Raw genomic sequence first — 27,614 nt, forward strand, 5'->3', positions numbered from 1 at the left:
TTTTCTGTGCAAGTAGTAGCTCTGTGGGGTGTTGGAAGAGTGGACCCCCTGTGTAAGTTTCTTTATGACTAACCTTTTATGCAGTGCTGGCCTAGTGGTTTGGGTGTAGGATGTTTTTAAAGTATCATGATTCTATCAACAGCTAGCCCTTGTCTACAACTATTTTTTTCTGTGTTTCCTTTCTTTCTATTTGCAGATGTTTACCACCATCAGTACTTTTTATCTTCAGTTACCATCTTTACTAATAAGCTAATGTTAACACTGACCTTTCAGCACAAAAAGTACTTGTCTATTTATGTTTAAAGCAGGATAATCAGTTGTTGTTTTGCTGTTCTAGTAAATCTTGTATTGTGAAATAGCTAGAATTAATAGCACATTCAAAAATGTCATTAAACTATGTAAGTAATTAGGTTCTATTGCATAAAATAGGACTTGCAGTAAACATAGTAACATAGAGGCATATTTTCAAAGCACTTAGCCTCCCAAAGTTCCATAGAAACCTATGGAACTTAGCCTCCCAAAGTGCTTTGAAAATATGCCTCATAGTAACATAGCAGATGATGGCAGAAAAAGACCTGCACGGTCCATCCAGTCTGCCCAAGAAGATAAATTCATATGTGCTACTTTTTTATTTGTACTGTCCTCTTCAGTGCACAGACCGTATAAGTCTGGCCAGCCCTATCCCCGCCTCCCAACCACCAACCAAACTTGCAGTAAAATGTGTGTTTAATGCAGGAGCGCACCTTAGTAACTGTAGCTGAAAGTTTGCAACAGAGATCAAAAAAGATGTTGCACAATTGTTTTGGTTTTTCCCTGGAACATGGAGATTGATTTTGGCTTCATACCTAGAATTATGAGTCATAAATCAGGAAATCCCCAGAGATTCAAGTGTTTTGAGCTCTGCTCCCTTACAGCCTAGTAACCTTAGGCTTGTTCATCTAAATTTTCATGCCTCCTTTTTCTGCAACGGAGACTGGCTACTTCAAGCACCAAAGTTCAAAGCTAGACTTTCCTTCCAAGTATTCTAATTCTCAAGTCTTTTGTTGCCATCGAGAAAGCACTAAGGTGCAATGACATTTACTCTTGGCATGTTTTGGTTATAGTTTAGTAATATAATAATGGACAGTTGCTATCCAAAGCTGCAAATTTTTAGTATAGGTGTCAAACAATTCAGTTTTACCATGTCACATTTTTTTTTTATTTTTCATTGTAACATTTGGACACAAATGGGTATATATGTATGAGAATTGTTTAGGCAAATAATCTTTAAAATACTTGGGAGATTGTGCTTTCTGAAGCAACTGACCTTTAGATTTTATTTTGTCCTCTTTGCAGACTGGACGTGTCTTCAGAGGATGAAACCAAAGCCAGGCTTACTTCTGCTTCTCCTTTATCTGAGTTTTCTTTCTCTCTTTCTAATGATCCTGATGACCCTTTTTCTCTCACCCCTAAGCTGGGAAAGGGGATAAATACACAAGACTTGGAAAATCTTTCGACTCAGCCCTTCACTCTTACTCCTCTGAATACATCTCTTTCCTGGTCTTTTCATGGCAAAAGCTTACCCTCCTCAAAAGAGAGCCTCACTAATTCAGGACTGTCTGAGCCCCAAAATGAGCCTTTAAATAATAACAGTTCTACTAGTGATGATATCTCTAATTCACATTCTGAAAAGCCTTTCAGCTCTTGGGAGAAAATGATGATTACTAAGAAACCCAATGAAACTAAAGAAGTGCAAATTGTTACCCCATTTACTGAACAAAGCATAAATGCTAAGAGCTCGGTGGAATCCCTTCTGGGTGAGATAAAAGGTAAAAAAGAAAACTTGAACTCTTTGCAGGCATTGGATGCTGAATTGCAGGATAGAAGCCTACCTGATCAACATAAAGAGAAATCTCATGAAGGCCAAACTGTCAAATCATTCCTGGGAAATAGATTGTTTTCTTCAAAATGTGATGAGGTTTATACCCTTAATACCTCCTCCTCTAAAACCAAAATCACATCTTTGAATTCTTCTAAAATCGGAACTAACAGTGAAGACAAAGAAATGTTTGTCCCAACCAAAGTGGATGAGTCGCTGAAAGAGAGAGAATTTATTCATCAGTTAGATTCAACTTTGATTCTTTTAAATAAACATGAAGCCATTTCAAGCCCAAATGAGGACCATCAAGAAAGGAATGAAAGCATGTTTTTCTTAAATGAGATGGCATCAAACAAACAGGGAGCTGTCACAGGTTTGGCTGATGTGATTACCCCAGGAGTTCATGATGTAAGGAGCAAATCAGAAGAGCAGACAACAAATAACCAATTACTTCACAAAGAGCCACCCAAAGCAGCTGCAAGGGTTCAAACCCAGCCCATGAAGGAAGGAACGAAGGAAGGATCTATTACAGAAATAGAATCTAAACCTGTACCGCCAAAGCCAATGCCAAGAAAACTAAATAAAATTGAATCTAACTGTTCAACAAATAGTGTTTCTTTAACATCAGAGTCCTTTCTGACTGACTCGACAGTCTCTGCATTGAAGTCTGTGGTACACAAAGAAAGTCCTCTTAAACTTGAGAGTGAACCAGAAAAAACACCTGTTCTATTAGATGCATCCACACTTGAAAGCCATAATAGGGATGATGATGACGAAGGTTCCCAAAGTAAGGCTGATTTTAGTAAAGACTTGTTCAGGGGAGATGAGCTTCCAGTAATCCCAGAGAGACCAGAAGATGAGTGGCTGATGGACAGAAGCAAGGAGGAAGAAGTTTCTGAAGAACATCCTTCAAATAGACCCTATTCTGTTGATCAAATGGAGAGCTCAAATCACATTCTCTCTGAAGAAACATGGCATCCAAAATCTAGGACATACCTGAGTGAGAAGCAAAGTGACCAATTTAGAGCCAATAAAGCAAACCAAAATGTAGCTTCTGAGGACAATAAACAGGTATCTTATCCAAACAAGTCAAACCAGCAAAAATCAGATCAGTTAATGGGGATTAATGACATAACAGAAAGCAGCAAAAGTGATGGATTTGATGTGCATAAAAATAACTCCCAAAACAAATCTAACCCCTTTCTGTCTGATCGCTCCTTTTCTAGTCCTTCTGCTCTCTCCTCGTCTTCCGGTTCACAGCTTCCTTCTAACACAAACCACAGTTACAGAACAGAGTCTTCGAAAAGTCCAACAGCAGAGAGTTCTGATAAGGCTGAAAACACTGGCAAGAAGAAACTTCTGCAGGCATGGGTTTCACCCTCTGAGACACATCCAATCCAGACTCGGCAGAGTGATGGGATGGTGTCTGCCAAGCACAGGTGAGAGAACTTAGTTCCAAAACCGTATCTCCTGTGTCAGATTATTTCATCTCCAATCAGCATCTGTTTTCTCCTCCTTACTGATGCCCCATAATACTGTTCTGTGAGATTTCATGGTTACAGGGAGAAGGGAACAGATAGTAGACCACTTTTTAACAAATGCTAACCAAAATAATCCCTTATAGCAGTGTGATTTTTTTTTTTTCCCTTCCCTCTTCCCTGTCATTGAATTGGAGTTCCTTTCCCCTTTTCATTTTTATTGTATTTGTAATTGTACACTGCTCTGATTTGCCTGAAGGGCAATATATCAAATCAAAATTAACTAAACTAATCAGATAACTTAGTTAACATTTAACCAGAAATCTAAAAAAAAACTTCTCCAGTTAAATAGAGCCATTGAAAATCGCTATCCTCTTCTGGCTAACTTTAGGACAGCTTTTCTGACCAGACTTGACTGGTTATACTGGATAGTGTAGAATTTCAGTGCTTTCTGGTTAAATTCTCACCCCACACTCGGCATGTCTCTTGCCTCTCCCATACTTAACAAATTATCTTATATCTGAACTACTCTATTGTCTGGACAAAAGTTAACTGGTCGGTGGAGAGGGAAATTTGTCCAGTGAGTTCCTGAAGTGAACTGAATCTTTTGCTTGCTAGCCGTGATATTGCTGATGGCAAAGCATGTAAGACATAATGTCCAGAGCCTGATACATCAATACATAAACATTATCCCTCCTTAACTTTTAATATCCTAACATCTATTCTAAAATTTCAAATCATAAAATCTTTCCCACCCAGCATCAAAATATAGTACAATATAACATAGGTAATACATTCATGTCACAATGCATTCTGCACTTAAATATCATTATCACATGAAGAGGAAGTGGCCTAGTGGTTAGAGCATGGGTGGGCAACCTTTATACACAGAAGGCCACATGAATGTCAGTACTACCCCTAGCAGGCTGCAACATTATGTAATGACCAGAAATGCACAGAGCTCTATAGACCTGTAATAAATAAATATATAAGTATTTAACTAAAAATGATGCAAGCAAACTTCAGGTTCCCAGTTAGATGGTGAGCTCTCTAAAGAAGGGACATATTGTACCTGAATACACAGCATTGCACAGTGACATGTATTCATCTGGTAGTGTTATAAAATAGGTTATTTTGGAAGCATATTACTATAGCAACTATCTCTGCCTACATAAATCTGTCTGAAGCATTGATGCCAACTATAATCTTATATCCATTAGAATTCTAATCCTGGTACTCTGGATACACTGGAGCAGATGATCCAGTTTTAAGTTCCTGTTTGAAGATTATATAGTTTGCTAATCCTTAAGCAAAAAGTTTGTAACTGGAGAGACGGAGAAAGCTCTGTACCTCATCTTTATCTGCTTAGTCTCTCTCTTTTTTTTTTTTTTTTTTTTTTTAATAAAGGAATTAGGAAGAGTGCCTCAATTTTTAAATTACATCAACTTATTCGTGCAGTATTTACTGAAAAACATTTTGCTATTTTGGTTGTCTATAATTTTATCCTATTTATATTATTGTAATGGCTTATGTAACCTTTTATCTGCTTCCTCTATAGCTAGATTACAGATCTTGTAAAACACTGTAGCAAAGCTGATATTTGAGGAGAGGTGGTTTGACCACATCACGGCGTGTCTGATAGGACTGCATTGATTTCCTATAAAAACCCGAGTTTCTTTTAGGTTGGCTTGTTGGGTTTAAAAGCTTTTTGAAGGCTGTTTGTTTTTTTTTTTTTCTTTTCCATTATTATCTGCCACCTCTAGGGCAGGGACCTATTTATTTTCCATCCTACTGTGGAATTAAATATAAAAGCTTTTTGCAGTCAACTTTTGTATAGCAGGCTGTTCAATTTTGTTATTCTTTACCTATTAAACTTTAGAACAGTGCTAACTTATCTGTATTTTTGTAAAGGTTAGAAAACTCTTCTTGTTTGTATTTTCATTTTTGTTGCTTGTAACCCGCTTCGAACCAGTTTACTGGGAGTTGGCGGTCTATAAGTACCTATTGTATCGTATCATAATTACTGACCTTAATTTGTTCCTAGCGATATCTCAGACATTCCTTTAAGTACCCTGACCCTTGCTCAGATAAAGGTCAAATATACAAGTTAAAGCTTTTAAATTGAATAACATCACAGGCAGTCAGTGAAGGGGCTTCATACAGGGCTGATACTCTTTCCACGTTTACATTCTTGTCACTTTTTCCTAGCTGCAATGTCTTGAATCTGTTGGAGACACTTTAATGAAGGCAGACAACAGTATAGACTATCACAATAATCAAGCCATGGTAAAATGTTAGTAAAGGTGGTATAGTAAGTTCCAGTAAACATACTTTGGAATTCCTTTCCATCTTAAATTTCCAGCCTTTCAGATAATCAGGCATATTTATACCTCATTACAATTTCTTACAATATCAGAAGACTGATAGAATTAATGATTCATAATAAGTGGAAAAGGCACAGTTGGTTTTATTATTTATTTATTTATTTATTTATTTTTTAAATAGCTGTCAGTAAATTAGCCGCACTTCTGTTGGTGCAAAAGCATTTTCTCTGGCACTTTAATTTTCTTTGATTTTGTTCTGCCAGCCTATGGCCATTTTTGGGTTAAAGTTGACAGAGGGTTACTGCTGCACTTTTGATGCTGTCACTGGTTTTTCATGTGTTTCTGCTAGAACTCGGGGGTAACAAGCTTTGTAGTATCTGTAAAGGCTTTCTTTTCTTTTATGCAGTTAGCTTGAGTAGTTCAGCTACTGTCCATGTACATTTTTGGTTGACATGGGGAATCTACCTTAAAACTTGAAAATAAAAGGCTGGGGTTGTAGATGCAACTTGTTGGCCCCGAGGTTTGTGTGAAGAATGAAAAAAATATGTTTAATGTTTCAGTCATTAAATTTTCAGTACTTTGTTCCCACCATCCTATTGGGACTTTATTTTGCCAGAGACAGAACATGAAAACTGCTTCGAAAATAAGGTTGTGGTTCTCTTATGATGCATAATTCCCATCACTCAATCCCTTGTGGTAGCAAGGATCAAGTTTTAAACCTTTTCTGATTTTTGTGCTCAACTGCACTGCCAACAAGAAAATTAATAGCATAGTTTCTGGAAGGTAGCAACAGTGCCTCTTCTCAAACATTTATCCAATATGACCCTGTTTTAGAACTGTAACAATTTATGTGACTCCATGAAGAAAGTCACAGCACGATGGCTGAAATGTCTGTTCCATTTACTTAGACACAGCAAGACCCAGACAACTGCAAGAATCGTGTGACTTCAAATGATGAAAACCCCTACTTTCCTCCCCTTCTCTCCCTGTGTGCTTCTTCCTCCTCTTCACACTCCCCCCAACCTATCCAAATCATGAAGGTGACATCATCCAGTACAGTGACTGTATGCTCACAAACCCCAGTACATTGCATGGATTTACAGCCTAAAAAGGAGGGGGGGGTGGGGAGACGAGACGGGACTCCACACTGATCTTAAAGTGGCAGTGACGTCAGGCCCATATTCCAGCATTGCATGTCTTGCCAATCCCAAGAGGAAGTTGCCAAGGGGGAGAGTCGCAGCATTTCTGGACTACAAGCCTGTAGAGTGAAGGTTTCACACTGCAATTATTTTGCCCAGTCAGAAGTAGCGTAGTGGCAGCAGCAGGCCTAAGGAAGGCTGCCAGCAACCCTAGCTCCACACCTGGATTCGAGTCTAATTCTAGCACCTGTAGCCATTGTCAGCTGAATGGAATAATGTTTTGCCCAATACAGCATCAGCAACTAGAGAGCTTGGGGAGGGGGGCAGCCTGGAAATTGGTTTGTTTGGCCTCTCTAACCAAAAAGGAGCCCCTGCCTCTAGCTACCAACAAACTAATCATGGCAGCACATCATATAAACCTTGAAGTGTTATTATCCTTTTATAAAAGAGGGCTCGTTCTCATTATCTAAAACAGGATTTCTTGCCCCCTGTGTTTGTGCTGCAGTTAGACTATAAGAATCACAAACAATCCAATTGCACTTAAGTATGCATGTTCATTTTCATCACTGCAGCAAATGGCAAAATGTAACTTGTATTTCAAACTACGGCATGACAAAGGGCCTTTAAAACAGCTATAGAACAGGCTTATTAGATGTGAGGTTTGCATTCTGTCTGCTAATTCAATACTTGCCTATTACTTTGAAGGATTATTGCAGCCTCCATCAGGTACTAGAAATTACAATTAAGATTAGATTGAGAAAGGAATGAAGGGTAAGCAGTTAAGAGCCATATACATGCAAATGTGCACAACTTATTGCTGCCTCTAACTGCTTATATCAGTACTAATTAGCTGCGGAATCTGATCTGCATTAGATAAAAACAAGCAGAAAATAACTCTGAAATAAAGCCAGTCAGAAACACAGGCACTGTGACATTTTAAATTCTCAGGTATAAATGTGAAAAAAATGACAATATGGCTGTAGGTTTTTTTTTTTATATATATATAAGAACATTCCAGTGTTTAATGCCCTTGAAAATGTTGGCTGCAATTTCAATAATGTACTAGTACATATTTTCATAATAATTTCTTAATATCTAAAAATAGTGTGGTTGGTCTGCTAAATTTTGGTTGACTTATTTCTGCATATTGAAGTAGACTATGAACTGATTAGAAATGTATCGCCTATTTTTTCTTGATGTTCCTTCTCAAAACTTATAGGGTAAATGGACTCTTATGTGCATACCCCCATTCTCACCACTGTCAAACACCAGATGCTGAGTGAGATGGACCTGTGTGATCTTCACCAAGAGGTCTTAACTTAGGAGACCTCCTAATTCATTTACCTTTTTATCTGAATCACAAGCTGAGGATGGTCCCTTGATCTTTTGGCTACCACACCTCTTGGCTCAGGTTGAAATCCTAAAGGATAATTGCCAGCCAACCCCATTGGGGATATAATAATGCAACAACCTTTGCAAACAGGATTAACCCTTGCTAATTTTTTTTTAAGCATGCAATTCTGCTCTGACATTAGCAGTTTATTGGCATGTTGCAGAGATCTAGCTTTCCTCAGGCAAGCAATTGTTTTCATGGTAGTGGTATACTTCTAATTTTAGAGACCAGCTTCTTTCAATCTCGCCAATAACCAATGAATACCATAGAATTAATCTTTTCCAAGTTTAGAGGCCAGTACTCAAAACTAACACACTAAGAAGTGTTTAGGACTTCATTTGCACACTCGTTATTTATTTATTTATGTATTGTTACATTTGTACCCCGCGCTTTCCCACTTATGGCAGGCTCAATGTGGCTTACATGGGGCAATGGAGGGTTAAGTGACTTGCCCAAAGTCACAAGGAGCTGCCTGTGCCTGAAGTGGGAATCGAACTCAGTTATTTTCCACAAAATGCTTAAAGGGCTGATATTAACGTATGCGCTAAACATTGCTGCAAATTTTATTGAAATGCATTTAAAAGAATGCAAATGAGAGGTCAGTTAGTATTCCTTCACAGTGCTTAGAGGGCAGTGAAGCAATGCCCAAAGCAAATGGCGATCTATAATGCCAAAAATGTACTGCCGGCTTAGGGGCACAGCATGGAGGGATTTGGGGAGAGGATGTCTTGTCAATTTCTCACATTTAAACTGTCCACTTTGTCTTCTTTTGGAAGCATAAGGAAGCTTGTGCTGATAGTGAGAAAAAACATGTGCAAGTCTGAGCAAAAGTGAAAGCGCAAATCTGCGCATGTTTTTTCTGCATTTAAATAGGAGCCTTTCAAAAATTTAAGTGCAAACCAATTTTTTAAAAGTTCATATATAAAGGTGCAGAAGAACAGCAGTGATATGTTTGCATTTCAGGTTCAGTCTGAACATGCGCACAAGAGCCGCGCTTAGCGTAAAACATTTGTGGATATGCACCAGGCACACTCCTCCCATTCCTTTCAGTTAATAGCATGCACTATCCACACATATAATTCTTGTATTGTAATTTTGTTCATTTTAATTGCAAAACACAAAATAAGAAATAAAAACAGTCCACCGGGGGATTGGAGAAGATACAATAGGAAAAACAAAAAGAAATCTAGGCATAACTATCCACAGTCCATTTCACTGAAATAAGGCCTAATTACTACCAGTACTTTTCTCCCTAACAGAAATGTTTCTAATTGAGATGGATCAAACAAAACAAAATTCTTTTCCTCATATGAAATGAAACATGTACGTGGAAATCTGAAAAAGAACGTTGCTCCTAGAGCTAGAACACGTAATTTATAATCCAGAAACTGTTTCCACATCACTTAAGTGGCTCTAGTGGCATTGGGAAAAATACGGATACTTTGCCTATATAATTTCTCTTCTTTCTTAGAAAAGTAAAGTTTTAAGTATCTGAGCTTTTTTTCCTGTTCACAACCAAAGGCAACTAGGAGTGTAGCTCTAGAGGAAATAACTGAGAAGGATTTGAGAATTCTGTTAAATTTAGAGTCAACATTTCCTTGTGCCTCATTCGTGCTCTTACAATATACACATAGTAACAAATTAATATGGTAATATTTTCTGCCTCAATATGCAAAACTTCCTTTAAGCATTTCCCCAAAAACATCAAAGGTGCCGTTAATCTACAGTACGGAAATTCAACAAATTTAAATTTCTAGCTCTCAATGAATTTTCCAAGTTATCCAGTCATCTGTGAATTAAGACTGTGCTTAATTGCTGACATGCAAGTCATTTGCAAAGTTTTAATTTGTGATGTAGCTAAAACCTGATTCCGTTTAACGGTCAGAACTCTTGACTCAAAATCATTCAATTTGTCCACAGTTTGTCATGAAAATTCACATAAGAGAATAGACGTTCTCAACCAATTTTCAGTCCCTGAAACAGCATTCCATATATCAACCAGGGAAACATCTCTAGGAGTATCAGAATCAGGTTATGAAAAATTAGGGCAATTCACCCCCAAGAGCATAGGAACTGTAGATTCCTGAAGGCTCACCGAGTCTTGAGGTGATACTAACCCAGCAGTGGCCAAACCCTCTGAAAAAGGACCTCCAAGCTGGGTGACCAAAGAAGTAGCAGGTGGAGATGGGGGTAGGCCTATCCCCTGAACTCAAGGAGGGACCTGAAGCCAAACAAATAGTCATAAACAACTGAGGAATTAAGCACTGTGACATGTTTATCTATAGGACCTGCCACTCATGGGGTGCTAGCCATATTTAGATGATAATCTGGACTTCACCTTAGCTCTGTGTGGCCCATTATCCAATGAACAGTAATAAACAAAAGTACATACCTTTATCGATGGTAAGTCAGGCCCTAGCTCTCTGGGTCCTAAAGGGCTCCCAAGGGGCCTGGTGTGCCCCTTCAGGCATGCACCTGCGGCCACAATTTATGCAAAAAATGACATCGGACACCGTTCTCAGATCTTCCCGGCAGATCAAGTCTCCTCCCAATAGTGTAGATCTCTGTGCTCCCCCATGCATATAATTTGAATGTCATTTGCTTTGAGCATTGGTTAGGTGTTTTTTCTGTGCTGTTGTACTATTGGGTTTGCATTGTGGCTTTTAGCACCCCTGGTTTGAGCATTAGTCCCTTAATGAGGGATATCTGGTTTCTGTGTTCCACCTAATAATATTGACTGCTTTAGTGAATGAATGGAACTCATTATATTAATGCTTACTGTTTATTTCAGACCTCATCCAGTGAAACCTATGAATACCACGCAGACCAGAACCTCAACCACATCAAGCTTTGGGACATTGGGCAAAAATCAAGAAAATATAATTGAGTTCAATGCAAAGGTATGCTCCATCCTGAAATAAAGTAAAGGGTAACACATGAATATGCATTGGTAAGGCAAATCATGGCTATGGCAGAATAGTACATCTATGCCCCGATGATCAATTCCCTGTTCTGTTCAGAAACAGCACCCTTAAAATAGTGCCAGAACAGCGTGGGGAATTAACTCACCAATGATCAACGCCAATAAAATGCAAATTTAAGTGCATTAATAGCGTTGATCATCAGGGGAAAGTGTAGGAGGATTGTGCCTGAGCATGCACTCAGGCACAATCCGGCCGCACTTGTTTGACAGGTCTGTGCTGTCAAAAGGCCGGACCTGTCAAACACAGGACCTATAGGTCCTTGACCCCCTCAAAATCAAAAGCCCCGGTGGCCTAGTGCCCCCTCAAGCCCCCCACGCATGGGGGGGGAGGGGCTGGAGGTCTGGTGGATCTCTAGCCCCCCCCTCCCTTGACACCCCAAAAAATCCCTGGTGGCCCAGTGGCCAACCCTATCCCCACCCCCCACCCGCCCTGATTGTCTAGCGGTCTCCTCTCCCACCCTTACCTCATTGTTCGACAGAGTAGGGAGTAGCACTCCTTCCTCTTCCAGCGCAGCCTCCAAAAGGCACCATTTTGGAGGCGGCGCTGGAAGAGGAGGGACTGCTACTCCCTACTCTGTCGAACAATGAGGTACAGGTGGGAGAGAAGACCACTAGACCAGGGCGGGTGGGGGGTGGGGATAGGGTTGGCCACTGGGCCACCAGGGATTTTTTTTTTTGGGGGGGGTGTTGGTAGGTTGGGGGGACTGGAGATTCACGGGTCCTCCAGCCCCCCTATGAGTGCATGGGGTAGGGGGGCTGGAGGTCCGCAGGACCACCAGCCCCCCTGTGTCACTGGCTTGGGGAGGAGGCACTAGGCCACCAGGGCCTTGCTTTTGAAGGGTCCAGGGGTCCACTGGACCCCCCCCCCAGGACTGATGGTAGTGACAGCCCGGGCTGCCTGACTTCGGACAGGGGGTGGGAGACAGGAACAGAGGGAGTCTTAACTCTAACGCCAGCTCAGAGCTGGTGTAGGATTAAAGCGCTATTCTGCTCCTACGATCAGAGCGCTGTTCTCTGATCATGGGGAATACCGCAGAGCTTATGCTATTGCCTGGCACAGATGCTGTTTACTGCACCAGACCCCTGTGCTCATAGGTGGGAAGGTAAATGCGGGCGATAGTCCGGCACTAGAGGCCTCTAGCCCCAACATTTACCTTTGATCATTGGGGCTCTAGTACTAGATTTAGAGGGGCCCATGATTGCAGACTTCTGGAAGGAGCCCTGGTGTGTGGCCCTTGACCATTAATATAATTGGTTGGGCAGTAATAAAATCTTTGGATATTAGCAAATAATCATGGTGCCAGATCCCACCCCTAGTTATAGTTAAGCTGGAATAGAAAACAGAAGGGACTTCTAGGTGTAGGGGCATGGGGGGAGAGAAAACTAATATCTATAATGTAGATCCTGGAATACTAGTGAGAGAAGAGGGGGGATGTGTATTTTTGAGCACAAAGATGTGGACATCTGATATTCTAAGAAACTGACATAACTGAAATTAACTGCTGTTATAGTGCAATACAGCCATGTCTTAATAATCAGATTTCCACAGTGCTGTACGTTGGGTATTAGGAAGGGAATTTTGATTTTCCGCTTAACATATGGAACTTAAAGCAAAATATCATAGGAGGTCGGCTACACCGATTTATAGCATTGCAGGTGGGAAACAAGGAAAGTGGGACATAAGCTAGTGAGTTCCCTGCACTTGAAAATGTGTCTTATTTAACCTTTAATTGTCTCTTTTCCCCTTTCTCCAACTGTAAAGAAATACGACCCATCGGATCCTGCATCTGCATATGCTCAGTTGACGCATGATGAACTGATCCAGCTAGTTTTAAAACAGAAGGAAATTATTTCGAAGAAAGAGCTTCAGGTGCAAGAACTCGAGAGCTACATTGACGATTTGCTTGTGAGAGTAATGGAGGAGACGCCTAGCATTCTGCGGGTTTCAACTCGGTTAAGCAAAAAGGCTGGTAAATTGTAAGCTCCTAGCAAAGGAACAAGCCTAAAAAAGAAAGACTGAAAGGCCATTTGTTAAAGGTTAACTTCACCAGATGCCTGGAGCTGAATTGATACTTTACCCTCCTAATGCTGTCTGACTATAAAAGGAAGCATACACATCTTTCTGATATTCTAAACGGTCAAAAGTCAGCTGCCACTCAAATGGCTACCAGTTAATGATTGCCAGTTTGCAGTACCTATTCCACTGAATAGTTCTGCCAAGCTTTGCTAGTGAGTACTGTAAACAGTTTAATAATACAAGATCTTATCAAAAGTCTGCAATTTCCAAAGTTGCTCAGGGCTTTAGGGCCAGTTTGTATTCCTGGAGGGAAAGAATAGAATTTTCATCTCCACAGGTCAGTTTCTCTAGTGACTTCTAGAGACTGAAAAATGAAGGAATGTTGTTCGTGCCTACTTGGACTTCAGAAGAATGAACCAAGCTGTTACGTATCGTTTAGGAGATGAGTGCCTGCAGAACAAGACCAGATGAGAAACCTGGGTTTCAGTCCATCTGGGGAGATGATTTTTTTTTTTTTTTTGTGGATCTTAACTTAGTTTTCACAGTCTGAGACTGCATGGATGAATGTCCACAGAAATCAGGGGAACTGAAAACCAAGGGTGGTGTAGGTTAAGAGTGAGAAGCAATACCAGCAGTGTGCTGTGGAATCTTGCACAGTTCATGCCAGTTCCCTCCTTAAGCTGCTGCTAAAAATCCCTAAAATTCACTTAGTTTTGGAATTCTCAGATTTCTTCCTGTATAGATTCTAACACTAGGCTTTTCAGGACAGTACAAACTGCGATCAGAGTTTGGAAGCTGACTATATCTGACTAGAAAAACATGCTGTAGGTCTTCAAATAAACATTATTATACGAGTTACTGCTTTTTTTTAATCAGAAGATATTCTGTTAAAGGTTGCTTGTAGAGGTACAGATCTTTTATAGCTGATATGATAGATTCCTCTGAATTGTGATACTAATTCCTGATTGACGACAGAAGAAAAAAAGAAAAGCTATCTGCTGTTTGGAGAGTCTCAGCGTTATCAACAGTGCAAAAAGACCACACAGAGCTAAAGAACCAGCCCAAAACGTTAAGGGGCCAATGTTCAGCAAGGCAGATAGTTTGAAGGTCTGTGGGTACTCTTATACCTGCAGGCTTTCAAGTTAATTTTCAAAGAGGAAACCATTTCCTTTGAAATTTGTTTTACCAAGGATGAGGGTACAAAATTCCTACAAGTTTTGAACCTGTTTTAACTAGAGCCTCCTTAATTTTCTCCATCTTCCCATATCTGTGGTAATGCTACTTAATCCCACAGCTAAATCTAGTCACCTTGTGATTTATCACTGAGGGGGAAGGCAATTTTTCACCTTAATTGATTTACCTTTTGCACGATTATCCTCTAAAGTGGTGTTTCTCAGTCCTGTCCTAGAGACACACCTAGCCAGTTGGGTTTTTGGTGAATATGCATGAGGTAGATTTGCATATATAAGAAACTCATTATATGCAAATTGGTCTCATAGATTTTCCAGAATTCCACAATGAATATGTTACTGGTTTGGTGTGCCTCCGGGAGAGGGTTGAGAAACCTGTTATCATTTGCTTTGGGGGTGGGGGTTGTTTTATTGTTGCCCTAAATTTCATAGATTTTTCCAAAACAAAAAAGGTGATATTTATCTCCATCATTGTACATCCCATAGTGGTCTGTATCGTACGATTAACAAAATGGTGAAAATGGAAATTTAAATCACGGATTAAGGTCTTTGCAGGCTAGAAGGGAAAATGGGATTGGGGAATGTGAATTTTTATGAACTGATTTTATTAACTTGTGTGTGTCCTTCCTAGATTATTGATATCTTAGTCTGAGAATCTCCAAACTGGGAACGTTTTCTTATATCATTGATTTTGGTAGTGTGTGAGGTGGCTAATGCTAGAGCTTAACTCTTGTGAGGGAAGAGAATATAACTGCGGTGTTTTGGAGATCTGTTGGCTAAGTGTTATATAGTCAGTATTGCTTTATAAGAACTATGTAGCAAAATAGAGCAGCTCTGTAAATCTGTTTTCCATTCAGCCACTGCTACAAAAAAGAAAAAAAAGTCACTTGGGCCTTATAGCTAGAAAAGCCAAAGTGATCCTGTGTTACGGTGCCTTTTTCCTCCTTTTTCTGCATCTTGTTTTATAGTTCTGGGCCTATGCATAGAACATTGAGAATCACAATGTGGTGCTGTATTTAGGCCAGCCTTTTTTCTTTCTGAAAAGCACTTCAAAAGCTGGCTATAGTTGTGGTGCACAGCACTGTCACATGCCACTGTGTGGTGCCACCACGGAGATGAAAAATATTACTAGTCTATAATTTTCAGGGTAATAAGAGTTTTTGGAGTTGGAGTACAGGAAAAAGAACTCATTCAGCAAATCAAATGTAGGAAAGTTGGTTTGAAGTTGTTTTCTTCCCTGTGTTCTTACTGCACTACCCACCCACGACACAGCATTGCTGGCAGGTATGCTTGCTGTTTACCTGTTTTATCCAATCTACTGTTTTGCTCATAGGAGTATATGCTGCATCTTCTATCTCGCACAATGACAGAAAGGCATGCATATATTCCCTTTGTCCCTGGATGATAAAGAGCTTCTGCATAATTCATGATCCTGACAACTTTTTTACATTTTTTTTTACTACACATTAGAGCACCTGTACACATACAAATTTTGCTTTCTGTGTCATAATCTTTATCTAGATCCATCATTTGTGGTTTCAATTTCATTTTATTAACTTTGCTTGGGTGTAGCAAAGTAGATCCCCCCCCCCCCCACCCCCAGTCTGCCTTAGTCTCTAAGGGTAGATTTCCAAAGAGCCACTGTGCATCACAGTTAACAATCAATATTCAGCTGAATCTGTGTAAAGTTCTTTGAACAAATTTCCTTAAGCAGAACCTAAATATTGTGGAGATGAAGGAACCTGTTTAGTTTGGACTTTTATAACTTCTGCTTTAACAGCAGAATAAAGAAGAGTCTACATTTTACTGTAGGTTAAGTGCCTTGGAAAAACCCTTGCAGCATAAGGGCTGTGAAGGAAATCTGATGCCTTCTGGTTTCTCATGTACTTTGATGAGGCCTCTTTCAAAGTTGTACAGATAGTTTAACTGCTGTTCACTATTTTTGCTCTCCTCCCTCATTTTTCTGCTGATTAATGGAAGAGCTGTCGTACAGACAAGCATGTGAAGTATTTTACACAGGTAACACAAAAACCAAAATCATTTTGCAGTCCAAAATTCTGATTGTAGCTTTAAAGCTATGCCTTGCGCCTGGCAAGTAGGCCTATTCACTGGAACCTTGAACTAGAAGTGACAACACCAGTACAAAAATTCTGTTGCTGTAAGATGGGAGTATATTATCATATACTGAAATACCTCTGGCATGACAGTTTCAGACAGTATGGATGGTCAGTGCTTTTATTGCCATTATGAAATTAATTGATGTTGCTAAAATTAACTGCTATGTACATTCTTGCAGCTGGACTCGCAGAACTTAGTTTCCTGACTTCTGGTGTCCTATCTGTGTAATGTGGTGCTAGAATTATGTAGCCATAAGTGTCTATCTGCTAATTACTCAGTCTGAAAAGCCTATAGCAGACATTCAAGATAATTTTCTTTGTGTTAGGAGATTTTGAATTAGAAATTGTCAAGGACAACAGGAGTTAATTGGTTAATATACCCTCCTCAAAATCTTTTGGAGGTGGGGGGAGGTTAGGATAATATGTGTACAGTATTCTGTCTAATAATTGCCCAGGCTATTATTAGAAACACGGAAGTCTAGGGTGGCCTGTTGTTGGGGGCACTTCAGTTTTTTAGGAAGCCTTAAATTGGCAACACAAGACACAGCCAACAGACTGCTGTAGTGTTCAACAATTTTTAATTATTGAAATAAATGGCGAAACAATATCTTCTTGTTATATTCTAGCCTTGCTTTTTCATTGTTTAAGCTAAATTACTGGCGAAAGAGGGGATTGAGGTTGAGACCAGACAGATTCATTTGTATTTGGGTTTGCTTTGTGAGAACAGACGCTTACTGTGGAGATGTGTAAAATTGCTGGGCTGTCTTGGGCAAAGCACTTGACAAAGCATGATACAGACACAGTCTATTTTCACAGAGCAGTATCGTAGTGCAGAAAAGTGATTTCTGTGTTTAACTATTATAGTAAACAAGACAAAGTCCTAAAATGAAAATGCTAAGATGTTTTCATAAAGTGATTCACCACAGCACAAAAACTTCATGTAATCTTCCCTTTTCTATTGGGTGGGTGTACTTGGGGTTCTGTTTTTTTTTTTTAACAGATATTAATGCACATTAATGTGGCTCAGTGAGTAGGTCCCTGAATGTTATAGGTGCGATAATTGAAACAGAAGCAAAGGGCTAAAAATTTTAAAATGTCCTTAATGTTCATTTTCATATATCTTTCATACAAAAAAAACTTTGTATTGACATAAGACATCTTGCTTGAAAGATCAGCTTTGTTTTTCTGGTATTATTTACCACTGAGAATCCCAAGTGCAGACTTACTCCCCCCACCCCCCCCCCCCCCTCCCGTTTACTAAGCCATGTGGCTTAGTTAAACAGAGGGGGGTTAGACATTAATGCCACTCATGTCCTTAAATGTCAACCAGAAGGTTTCTTCAGCACTGGCCTGGGGCTGTTGAATTTTAACCTGATTTAATGGAGCTGTTTATTTCAGTGATCTTGTTAAACTAGAAGTAGTTTTCATTTAGGGAAGATCTGAGTACATTTAGTCTTGCACAAATTCTTCTTTCCTTCTGTCTCCCTCTTCTATTGGTAATGAAGCACAGCTGTGAAAAAAACTCCAGAAGCTCAAGAGTAGGATTCAGTAGGAAAGAAACCAGAGGCAGCCTGGACAAAAACTTTGTCATTTCCTTCTCTCCCTGTTTAATTACCGTCTTCCTGTCTCATTGAATTTTAAGAAAATGCTCAACTCGAACAACATAGTGACTAATAAACCAATATAACTGTAATTTGTGATAGCCTGCTACCAAATAGCAGAGCTTCCATTCCAGTGCAATAATTCTCGCTTTTGCCCTGCTGAGGTGCCTAATTGAATGTGAAAGATGTCTCTATTTAATATATGCTTCTGTACCATGCTACTCTGTTGGGGATGCAGCTTGTATATTCCAGTGATTGTTCTGTCCTCTGACTTGAAAGATGAACTGGAGCTTTCTGTCTGCTTAAGCCCAGAAGGATATCTGAATGTATTTTACAAGTAAAATGAATGTAATATGTTTTTGTGACATGCATACTGGTTTATACATTTTTATTTTTAGGGTACTTGCATCTTTTTTTTTTTTTTTTGTAGGGTCAGGGAAAGGTGTTTTTTTTTTTTTTTTTTTTAATCTACTTTGAAATCCATCTATTTGAACACTAAAAATAAAATACAGTGTTTTAAAGACTTGTGTCCAGTTTTATCAGCCTTCCAAAATTTTACCTATAATATGGCAATTGTTATGTACAGACATTTCTTAAGGCACCTACTCGTGGGTAGCATCGTTGCAAGGAAAAGGCTTAGTGTAAGCCATTCATTCTTGGCAATGTCTAAAGTGTGTTCTCTTATGTCTATCCACCAAATGTTTGCTTCTTTCCAATGGTGAGGATGTGATCAACCAAGGTTCTTCTTGGTTGATCTCGTCAAGATTGTGTACTGTACAAGGGTCATCCTGAAGCAATGGGTTGAAAGATGGTGTATGGTCTGCTACTGGGCCATTTTCAGCTGTTGACTCAAGTGGGTATGAAGGTGATCTAGGGCCCTCCAGGTGGTCCATATCTTCTCTGACCCTGCTCATTTACTGTGAAACTGCCCATGCTAGTCTTTGCAACAGTATCCAAATTGTGCCTGCCACATCTCTTCGAGTGTTGTAATTATTTTTGTTGACATGAAATTCCTTCATGACTTCAGGTGTGTGTTTTTTCCTTGGTGTGAATGGTCAAAGGGTATCTAGTAGCTTTTGAGAAAATGTACAGAGAAGGGCACTAGGCCAATTAGGATGTGAAACAATTTCTGTGTGAGAAGCAATGTTAAAACATTTAAAAATAAAACCTAGCATTCAAGTGAGATGTGAGAGTTGTGGCAGAAGTAAATTTGTTTTTTTACAGTTTCACAATGCAAGAACTAGGGCAGGGGTGGGTAACTCAGTCAGGTTTATCAAGATTTCCCCAATTAATATGCATGAGCTCTATTTGCATGCATTGCCTCCGTTGTTTACAGATAGATTTCTTGCATATTCATTGGGGGGGAAACCTGACTGGGTATGGCCTTTGAGGACTGAGGATGTCTATCCCTGAACCAGAAGTTCCAGTGAAATTAGAGCCATTTTTCTAAAGTCTATACCTTTATAATTTGTTGTGGTATTAAGTAGGTTCAGAAAGGAATTGGACAAATGTTGTGGAAGTTAGCTCACTTGTAGGCTATTCAGCACAGCAGAACTGTTGCATGGGTTCTGGATGTTGCTAAATCCTGGCTGCTGGAAACTGGAATGATCTCAGAGCAGATGAATGGCTGCATCCACTTCTATTTTCTCATGCATGTCCTAAGGAACTCAGTAACAGCATTGTTACTCCTGAATCAAAGACCATTGGTTTAAATCTCTACGTTCTGAACTGTGAAGGGAAGCAAAGAGGCAATCCTGGCTGGAGCATGTGTCTGACTGACTGGTCAGTGACAGTAGTAAACCAATAGAGTACAACTACTCATATTAACATTTTGGAACGAACAGAACACCACAGGGAAAGTAATTTTATAACGAGGCATTTAAGTTTTTTTTGTTGTGCCTTTATAAAATAGCCCACTGTAAAGATACCACACAAAGTTACACCAGATTAGAGTTGGGAGTAATTTGGGGTGTGTATGTGTTGGTAAAAACTGGTATATAGGAGGGGAGGGTATTTTATGGGCATTAGGGCTGTAAAACATCCAACACTTTTTTACAGCCATAATGGAACAAAACCAAAACGTCTAGGGTGAAAACTTCAACGTTTTGGTCTAGGCCTGTTGTCTGATAAATAAGATACAAAAAGGTGCCCTAAATGATTAGATAACCACCGGAGGGATACAGGGATGACCCCCTTCCCTCCCCATATCAAAAATGCCCTTCTTTGTATGGCCAGCTGGTGCATGTTTTGTCCATTGTTAGCTGACTAGCTGAAGCTTTTTCAATTTGGTTGAGGATCATTGTGGATAACAATCTTCAAATCATTCAACAGGTTTTCTGCTGGATTCAGATGTGGGCACTGACTGGGTTACATAAGGATGTTCACTTTCTTCTTGATGAACCAATCTGCAGTGTTGCTTTTGTCTTGAGCTGTCCCTCCTGAAAGGTGAACCTTAGTTGAAGCTCTGTGGCAGACTAGAACCTCCAGGACTGCCTATACTTTGTGCCATTCATCTGCTCGTGCCTCGCTGTAGCACAGTATCCCTGTTGCCACCACCATGTTTTACTGTGGGGATGGTATTAGGGCAGTGATTCTCAACCCAGTCCTCAGACACACCCTTCAGTCTGGTTTACAGCATATCCATGTGAATATATACATATATAGCATTCACTGCCTTTATTGTATGCAAATCTATCTCACATTTTGTAGATATCCCAAAAATCTGACTAGCTTTGTCCTGAGAACTGGTTGAGAGTTACTGTGATAGGGTGGTGTGCGTTTGTATCTACTCTCCACATTTCGTAACATCAACAACACAATCTCACATGCATACGGGGAAGCTTCTCCATATGGTGCCTACAAAACCGGTGTAGAAATCAGTGCCAACTAAGTGTATTCTATAAGTGGCGCCTAGAGTTAGGTACGGTATATAGAATACACTTAATTGGCATCCTAGAGCCTAAAATTACATGCATCCATTTACATCATCAAAAACGTGTTGTGCACAAATTAAGTGCAGATGCCATGCAAAACTGCTGCACTTTATTACATTTATTTTAGTTACATTTGTACCCCGCGCTTTCTCACTCATGGCAGGCTCAATGCGGCTTGCCTATACAGGTACTTATTTGTACCTGGGGCAATGGCGGGTTAAGTGACTTGCCCAGAGTCACAAGGAGCTGTGCCTGAAGTGGGAATTGAACTCAGTTCCCCAGGACCAGAGTCCACCACCCTAACCACTAGGCCACTCCTCCACATCATTGCTCAGCTATGAAGACTTATGCAATTGAGACTTTTTTGGTTTCTTATTCTTAACTTTTGAACATTTGTGTTATTGCTTTTCACATTGAAATTGTAGAGTAGGTTGTGTTCATTAGTGGAGCACCCACTTTAATGCACCCCCAAGCATCCCTCTTGATACCTTTGTAGTTTGGAGCAGTGCCTGGGCATTTTGTAGGAGCACTGAAGCAGTCGCATGGGCTGGAAGTACCACTAAACCCGGACCGGAGGCCCCTTCCCTGCTGTCGTAATCCTCACACTCTTCTGCTTGCAAAGTTAGTGGTTTACTGGCAGAATGCTAGCAAGATCTACCCACTCAGCCCGTTGAGAAAGTGGGGTATATACCTCCAACTATCAAGGTTCTGGAAAATCTACAGGCAGCAGGAGGACTTGGAGAAGAGGGCATGGAGATTCTTGTTTTGCATACTGTAACTTTGGGTGTGGTAGGTGTTAATGACTTAAGATACTACCCTGTTTCCCCGAAAATAAGACATCCCTTGAAAATAAGACCTAGTAGAGGTTTTGCTGAATTGCTAAATATAAGGCCTAGCAAAGTTTTTGTTTGGCCCCGATGGGACATGAACACAGAAACCTTAATTTTTTTCGCTGCAACCCAAAGACGAAATAACATAAAAGAAATGCAAGAAACAAGACTGAGGTGGAAAATCTATCGTCCAGCGGACTCCTACCATCCTTCACGCTTTTGTGAAGATCAACTACCGGTAAGTGAGCCCAGAAAGAAAAAGAAACATCCCCCTTGCAGAAATAATAAAAGAAAAGAAAATGAGTAACCGAGCCCTTTCGGCGCTGCTCCATCGCCCAAGGGCTAAGTCAGACTAGAAGGATGGAAAGTGTTGCGAATGTACAGGAGGAGCGCATAAAGCACCACCAACGGGGAACGGAGCTACCGTAGAATTTGTTTTTAACGTTTATAATACGGTAGTAACATAGTAGATGACGGCAGAAAAAGACCTGCATGGTCCATCCAGTCTGCCCATGACAAACTCATATGTGTATACCTTACCTTGAATTTGTACCTGTCCTTTTCAGGGCACAGACCATATAAGTCTGCCCAGCAGTATTTCCCGCCTCCCAACCACCAGTCCCGCCTTCCAACCACCAGTCCCGCCTCCCATCACCGGCTCTGTTACAGACCGTATAAGTCTGCCCTCCACTATCCTCGCCTCCCAACCACCACCCCCTCTTCCCCCCAACTGCTCCACCACCCAATTTCAGTTAAGCTTCTGAGGATCCATTCCTTCTGCACAGGATTCCTCTATGCATATCCCACGCATGTTTGAACTCCGTTACCGTTTTCATCTCCACCACCTCCCGCGGGAGGGCATTCCAAGCGTCCCATGATCCTGCACCCTAAGCCCTCTCACAACCTCCTGAGACCCCCAGCCAGAGCAACCCGGCCCCACATTCCATTACCTTCCCTAGTTCATACCTCTCCTCTATTCCCAGCCCGGCCAGGGCGGCTCTGCTCCGCTCGAGTCCTGCGGTTACTGTGGGCAGATAGGCGAGCCACGGCCTACTCCTGCAGTATACCGCCCCCCCCCCCCCCCCACTTCAATACTGTTCCCGACCACCACAGTTCCCCTACTACTCCCGAATAAGACATCCCCTGAAAATAAGACCTAGCGCATCTTTGGGAGCAAAAATTAATATAAGACACTGTCTTATTTTCGGGGAAACACGGTATCTCTAATCTTTCAGGTACATTTTCAATCAGACCAGCTGACATCTCTCTAGATACTATTTGGTTGGTAATCACTTGCAACCTGTAGTTAATAACTTATATTTATGTTTATTCCAGAGTGTCATATACTTCCTTTGCTAACTAAAGGTGAATGTGTTTACAAAAGATAAAATCAGAGGGGCATAAGAAAAGGAACTCGCTCATACGTCATTAACAAGAACTAGGAAGAGAAGGGGGGGAAAAAAGTTAAGATACTGGGCTTAAACACTGTATCTCTGTGTGAACATGCAGGCCACTGGAGGCACATCTAAGTTGTGGGTAGATTGAATTTCAGCTAAAAGTAATGGATCTTCAATAATGATTTAAATCTTATTAGGGAGAGTTTGGCTCTGATGCTAGCAGGAAGATTAATCCAGAGGCTAAGCACCAGGAAAATAAATGCCGAAGCTCTAGTTGATTCCTAGTGTGCAAATTTAGGTGAAAGTAGCACTAACCAATGGGCATCCAGTGAGCACAGGGAACAAGTCGAGGTGTAAGGGATAATCAGTGAAGAAAGAGAATGAGGAGATGCCACGTGTAATACCTTGTCAGTTATTACAAGTATCTTGAACAAAATTATGAATTTTACCAGCAACCAGTGTAGGTGCAAAAATAACAGGGTAATGTGATCATGCTTCTTTACCTGAAAAAAGAGGTTTTCTTCTGAATTTTGAAGAGTCTGGAATCTCCAAAGCTGAATTTGAGAAATGCCAGCATAGACAATATTACAGTAGTCTAGTCTTGAGATGATGAAAGCATGAATTAGAGTGTATATAGAGGGAAAGTCAAGATTTTTTACATATAGAACGGATACGACGGAGCGAAAAATAATCCTTACAGATCCCAGGGTTTCAAAAGACAATGTGGAGGCAATTATTACACCCAAATAACGAAAGGAGTAAGCCTATGCGGAAACAGGAAGTTACTTCACAGGAGGTGGGACACGGCAGGAAGAAGGACCTGTGGCTGACAGAGCAGAATTAATGCAATGAGCCAGCACAGGAGCAGGAGACCAATCCAGTCTTCTGCTCACCAACAGAAGCCTCTCTTCTCTCTTGATCGCTACTGTAGCAAGTAGAGGACCAGTTTTGGGGGGGGGGGGGGGTGGAAGGAAAGACGCTGTCATCACAGAAAAAAAAAAGCTTTTTTAGAAGTCAGGCCTGGGGGAATCGCCCCCGCCCGCCCCTGTCTCCCCTCTTGGTGATCCTGCTTCAGATGACGTGTGGTATGCCACATTTTCATAAAGAAATCAGTCAAGCCAGGGTTTTATTTTATACATTTCAAGGCGCTCTATCATCCACGAACGTGAAATGCTATCAAAGGCTTTATTATAGTCAATCAATTCTACATTGAGATTCATCTTAATTAATTGACCAGAAAAATTTGGGGGAAAAGACGGAGGCATGAAACAAACCCAGCGCCAAAAGTTAATATATATAAATTAATGATACTCAAAATCTAGCAGGCTCATGTAGTATCATGTTATGACCTTAGTGGTGATTCATTTCACAAGGGCAATCTTACCCTTGACTCACCTGCCTCTTCATAGGCCCAACTTTATTTAACTTGTTTATTCTCAAAATCACTCATTTTTCCAAGCATATTTTCAAACTTGTATTTTCAAACATATAGAATTTTATTTAAAGTCAATATATAAAATATCGAAAAGCACTTGCACTTAGCTTAATGATGAATATTCTTTTGTGGGTGCTATCGTGTCCATGATTAGTCTACTACTGTATCCCAGGATGCCATGAAGCCCTCTGATTGAGGATCTAATGCCTCGTTTATTGCCATGGTCCAGAAGTCTTCTGCTATTATCTTTCCCCTTGAATGTATTTCCAAGGTTTTTTTCTGTATTCCTCTTTTGTCTCCTGTCACTCTCCAGTATAGGGTGAAGGTCGGTTTGTGGTGGTCTGACCAAGGCATGAGTGTCCAATTGCTATCCAATATGCCGAAATGTCTTTAATCCGAGATCATGTGACTGAATAGGTCCAGTAAGTGACCCTTGTTATGTGAGTGTTTGGCTTTGGGTTGTTTAAATTCCCATGATTCCAAAGGCCTGGGACAGGTACACCTTGGTAGGAACTTCTCACCTTTCCCTTCCCCTGTAGTATAAACCCATCTTCTTCCTTCTCAGCTTCCCAGGAACCTAGTGGCCTTATCTGCTGATAAAGGTAGTTATTTCTCCTCCTTCTACTATCTAGCCCTTGCTCTCACTTGGACCCTGGTGTTTTGGAGAAAAGGGAATCTCTCTTCCCCTGCCTTTAAACCCAGACTCAGTGTCCCCATGACAATACCAAATGGAAGTCCACCTTTTAGACATGTTTGAATATCTGTTATTCCCAATAGACCCATGGCAGCTAGTAAAGCAACATCCTAAAGTAGGATTGTCTCTAGTCTGAACGTGGGTTTTTATATATAAGAATCCAGTCACAGCATACATTGCTTAAGAAAATGTGCACTGCTTTGACAAGAATAGCACACACTCTGATCTCTCAAACAGGAGACAAAATGTAGGGAGAGAGAGGGAGGGAGGGAGGGAGGGAGGGAGGGAGAGAGAGTACTCCAGTGCTCCAGCACTAGCAAATTGAAAAGACATGAGCAAAAAATTTGTTTCCTGTTGAAAATGCCTTGTGCATCTGATCACTTACTCCCTGCAACAGCTGAGCTCTTTGCTATGTTTAAATGTATTGAGAGGGAAAAAAAATCCTCAAGAGAAGCTTAGTATGTATGATGCAGGGGTGAATTGAAAAGCACCAGGGAAGCCAAGGTAAAAGACACAATTCTCTTCCAGTCTCTGCTGCCAAGGGCTCTGTTACAACGATCATGCTTCTGGGGTTTTGGGGGAGAGTGCAAATTACATTTTGTGCCTGTATTTGTTCTTTGTTTTATTTTTGTGTTTTTTTTATATCAACACTTATTCTGTAGCTCCATAGACATATCGTACTTCTGTGAAGGCAAACTTTCAAATCGAAGTCATCTTTAAACACTTATTTGTTCAGGGTTGGTTTTTTTTATACATTACAGCCTAGCTCACATCAATGTGTGTGTGAGCTTTGGTTACTTGGCTTGTTCTGGACAGCATCAGCAGTTGTACTGATTAGATTTCTGATAATGCTTGAATCTTGCTGTGCTCTTCCCAGTTGTGAGTTGAACTGAAATTCACTCCTTAGGTTGGTGGTTAATAAGAAGGGGAAATGCTTGGCTGACAGTGTAACAAAAAAAACATTATTGCAAAATTGAGCCAGAAGTACATACAACCTACTTCTTTTCTTTGACTCCACTGTACTAAAGAAGCCACAGCCTACGGTGCACTGCAGATGAACTTGGAGTTACCATTGATCGAAATCTCACACTTGAAAGCCATGTGAAGAATACAACTAAGAAGATGTTTCAGTCAATGTGGAAACTCAAGAGATTAAAACCTTTCTTCTCAAGAGGTATCTTTCGCAACCTGGTACAATCAATGGTGCTAAATCATCTAGACTATTGCAATGCGCTTTATGCTGGTTGTAAAGAGCATATCATCAAGAAACTTCAGACAGTTCAGAACACCGCAGCTAGACTAATATTTGGAAAGACAAAATACGAAAGTGCTAAGCCCCTAAGAGAGAGGCTGCATTGGCTTCCAGTTAAAGAACGTACTGTGTTCAAAGTGTGCACTCTGGTTCATAAGGTTATTCATGGAAATTCTCCGGCCTACATGTCAGACCTTTTTGATCTCCCACCCAGAAACGCTTAAAGATCAGCACGCACATTCCTGGGACTTCACTTCCCTAGTTGTAAAGGTTTAAAATACAAGCTAGTACATGTGTCTAGCTTTTCCTACAATGGCACGCAGATGTGGAATGCATTGCTACTTGATCTGAAGACTATTCACGACCTAATCAACTTTTGAAAATCATTAAAGACTTACCTTTTCAACAAGACTTACCATAATAATCAATAATAGGATTTCTAACACACCGCTAGTCACTTGATATTCTGACTGTTTTCTTGTTTACTGAATTGATTATATCCACTGTGCTACACTTGTTCTGTATGTAATTAATTGTGTATCTACTCTTGAATGATGTGTGACATGATGTAATATTGTAAGCCACATTGAGCCTGCAAATAGGTGGGAAAATGTGGGATACAAATGCAATAAATAAATACACTTAACACCCTCCTGGCTCTCTCTATTGGCCTGTAAGAATAAGAAACCCCTCTGCTGCAGCTTGAGAGACCCCTGCAGAGAAAGTAGGAGGATGGCTGATGCAGATAAGAACTGGCTAGAGCAGTTCTTAATAAGTCCTCGGGGCACACCCAGCCAGTCAAGTGTCAGGATATCCACAATGAATATACATGAGATTTGCATGCTAAGCTATCTCATGCATATTCATTGTGGATATCCTGAAAGCCCAACTGCCTTTGCTTGTCCCAAGGACTGGGTTGAGAAGCACTGGGCTGGAAAGCCAGTGCATGCTCCTATTTTCCTTTCCTTCAATG

At 40.5% G+C, this 27,614-nt stretch overlaps 1 protein-coding gene across 2 annotated transcripts in view; it reads left to right on the top strand.

Moving 5' to 3' along the window:
- Positions 1-27,404, top strand: part of RAB11FIP1 (RAB11 family interacting protein 1) — a 62,159-nt gene extending 34,755 nt beyond the window's left edge. Inside the window, exons 4-7 of one of the 2 annotated variants that reach the window (XR_003941999.1) lie at positions 1,336-3,297; positions 10,984-11,092; positions 12,938-16,062; positions 27,392-27,404. Coding sequence is in view for 1 of the 2 variants with exons in the window: in XM_030201951.1 (XP_030057811.1) it covers positions 1,336-3,297; positions 10,984-11,092; positions 12,938-13,156 (2,290 nt within the window). In the remaining variant the exon portion in view is untranslated. Of the gene's footprint in view, positions 1-1,335; positions 3,298-10,983; positions 11,093-12,937; positions 18,515-27,391 lie in introns of those variants that run through there. The other variant, XM_030201951.1, reaches the window with a different exon arrangement.
- Positions 27,405-27,614: the final 210 nt, after the last annotated feature.

Source organism: Microcaecilia unicolor, chromosome 4 (genome assembly GCF_901765095.1).
Source record: "Microcaecilia unicolor chromosome 4, aMicUni1.1, whole genome shotgun sequence".
Classification (NCBI taxonomy): Eukaryota; Metazoa; Chordata; class Amphibia; order Gymnophiona; family Siphonopidae; genus Microcaecilia; species Microcaecilia unicolor.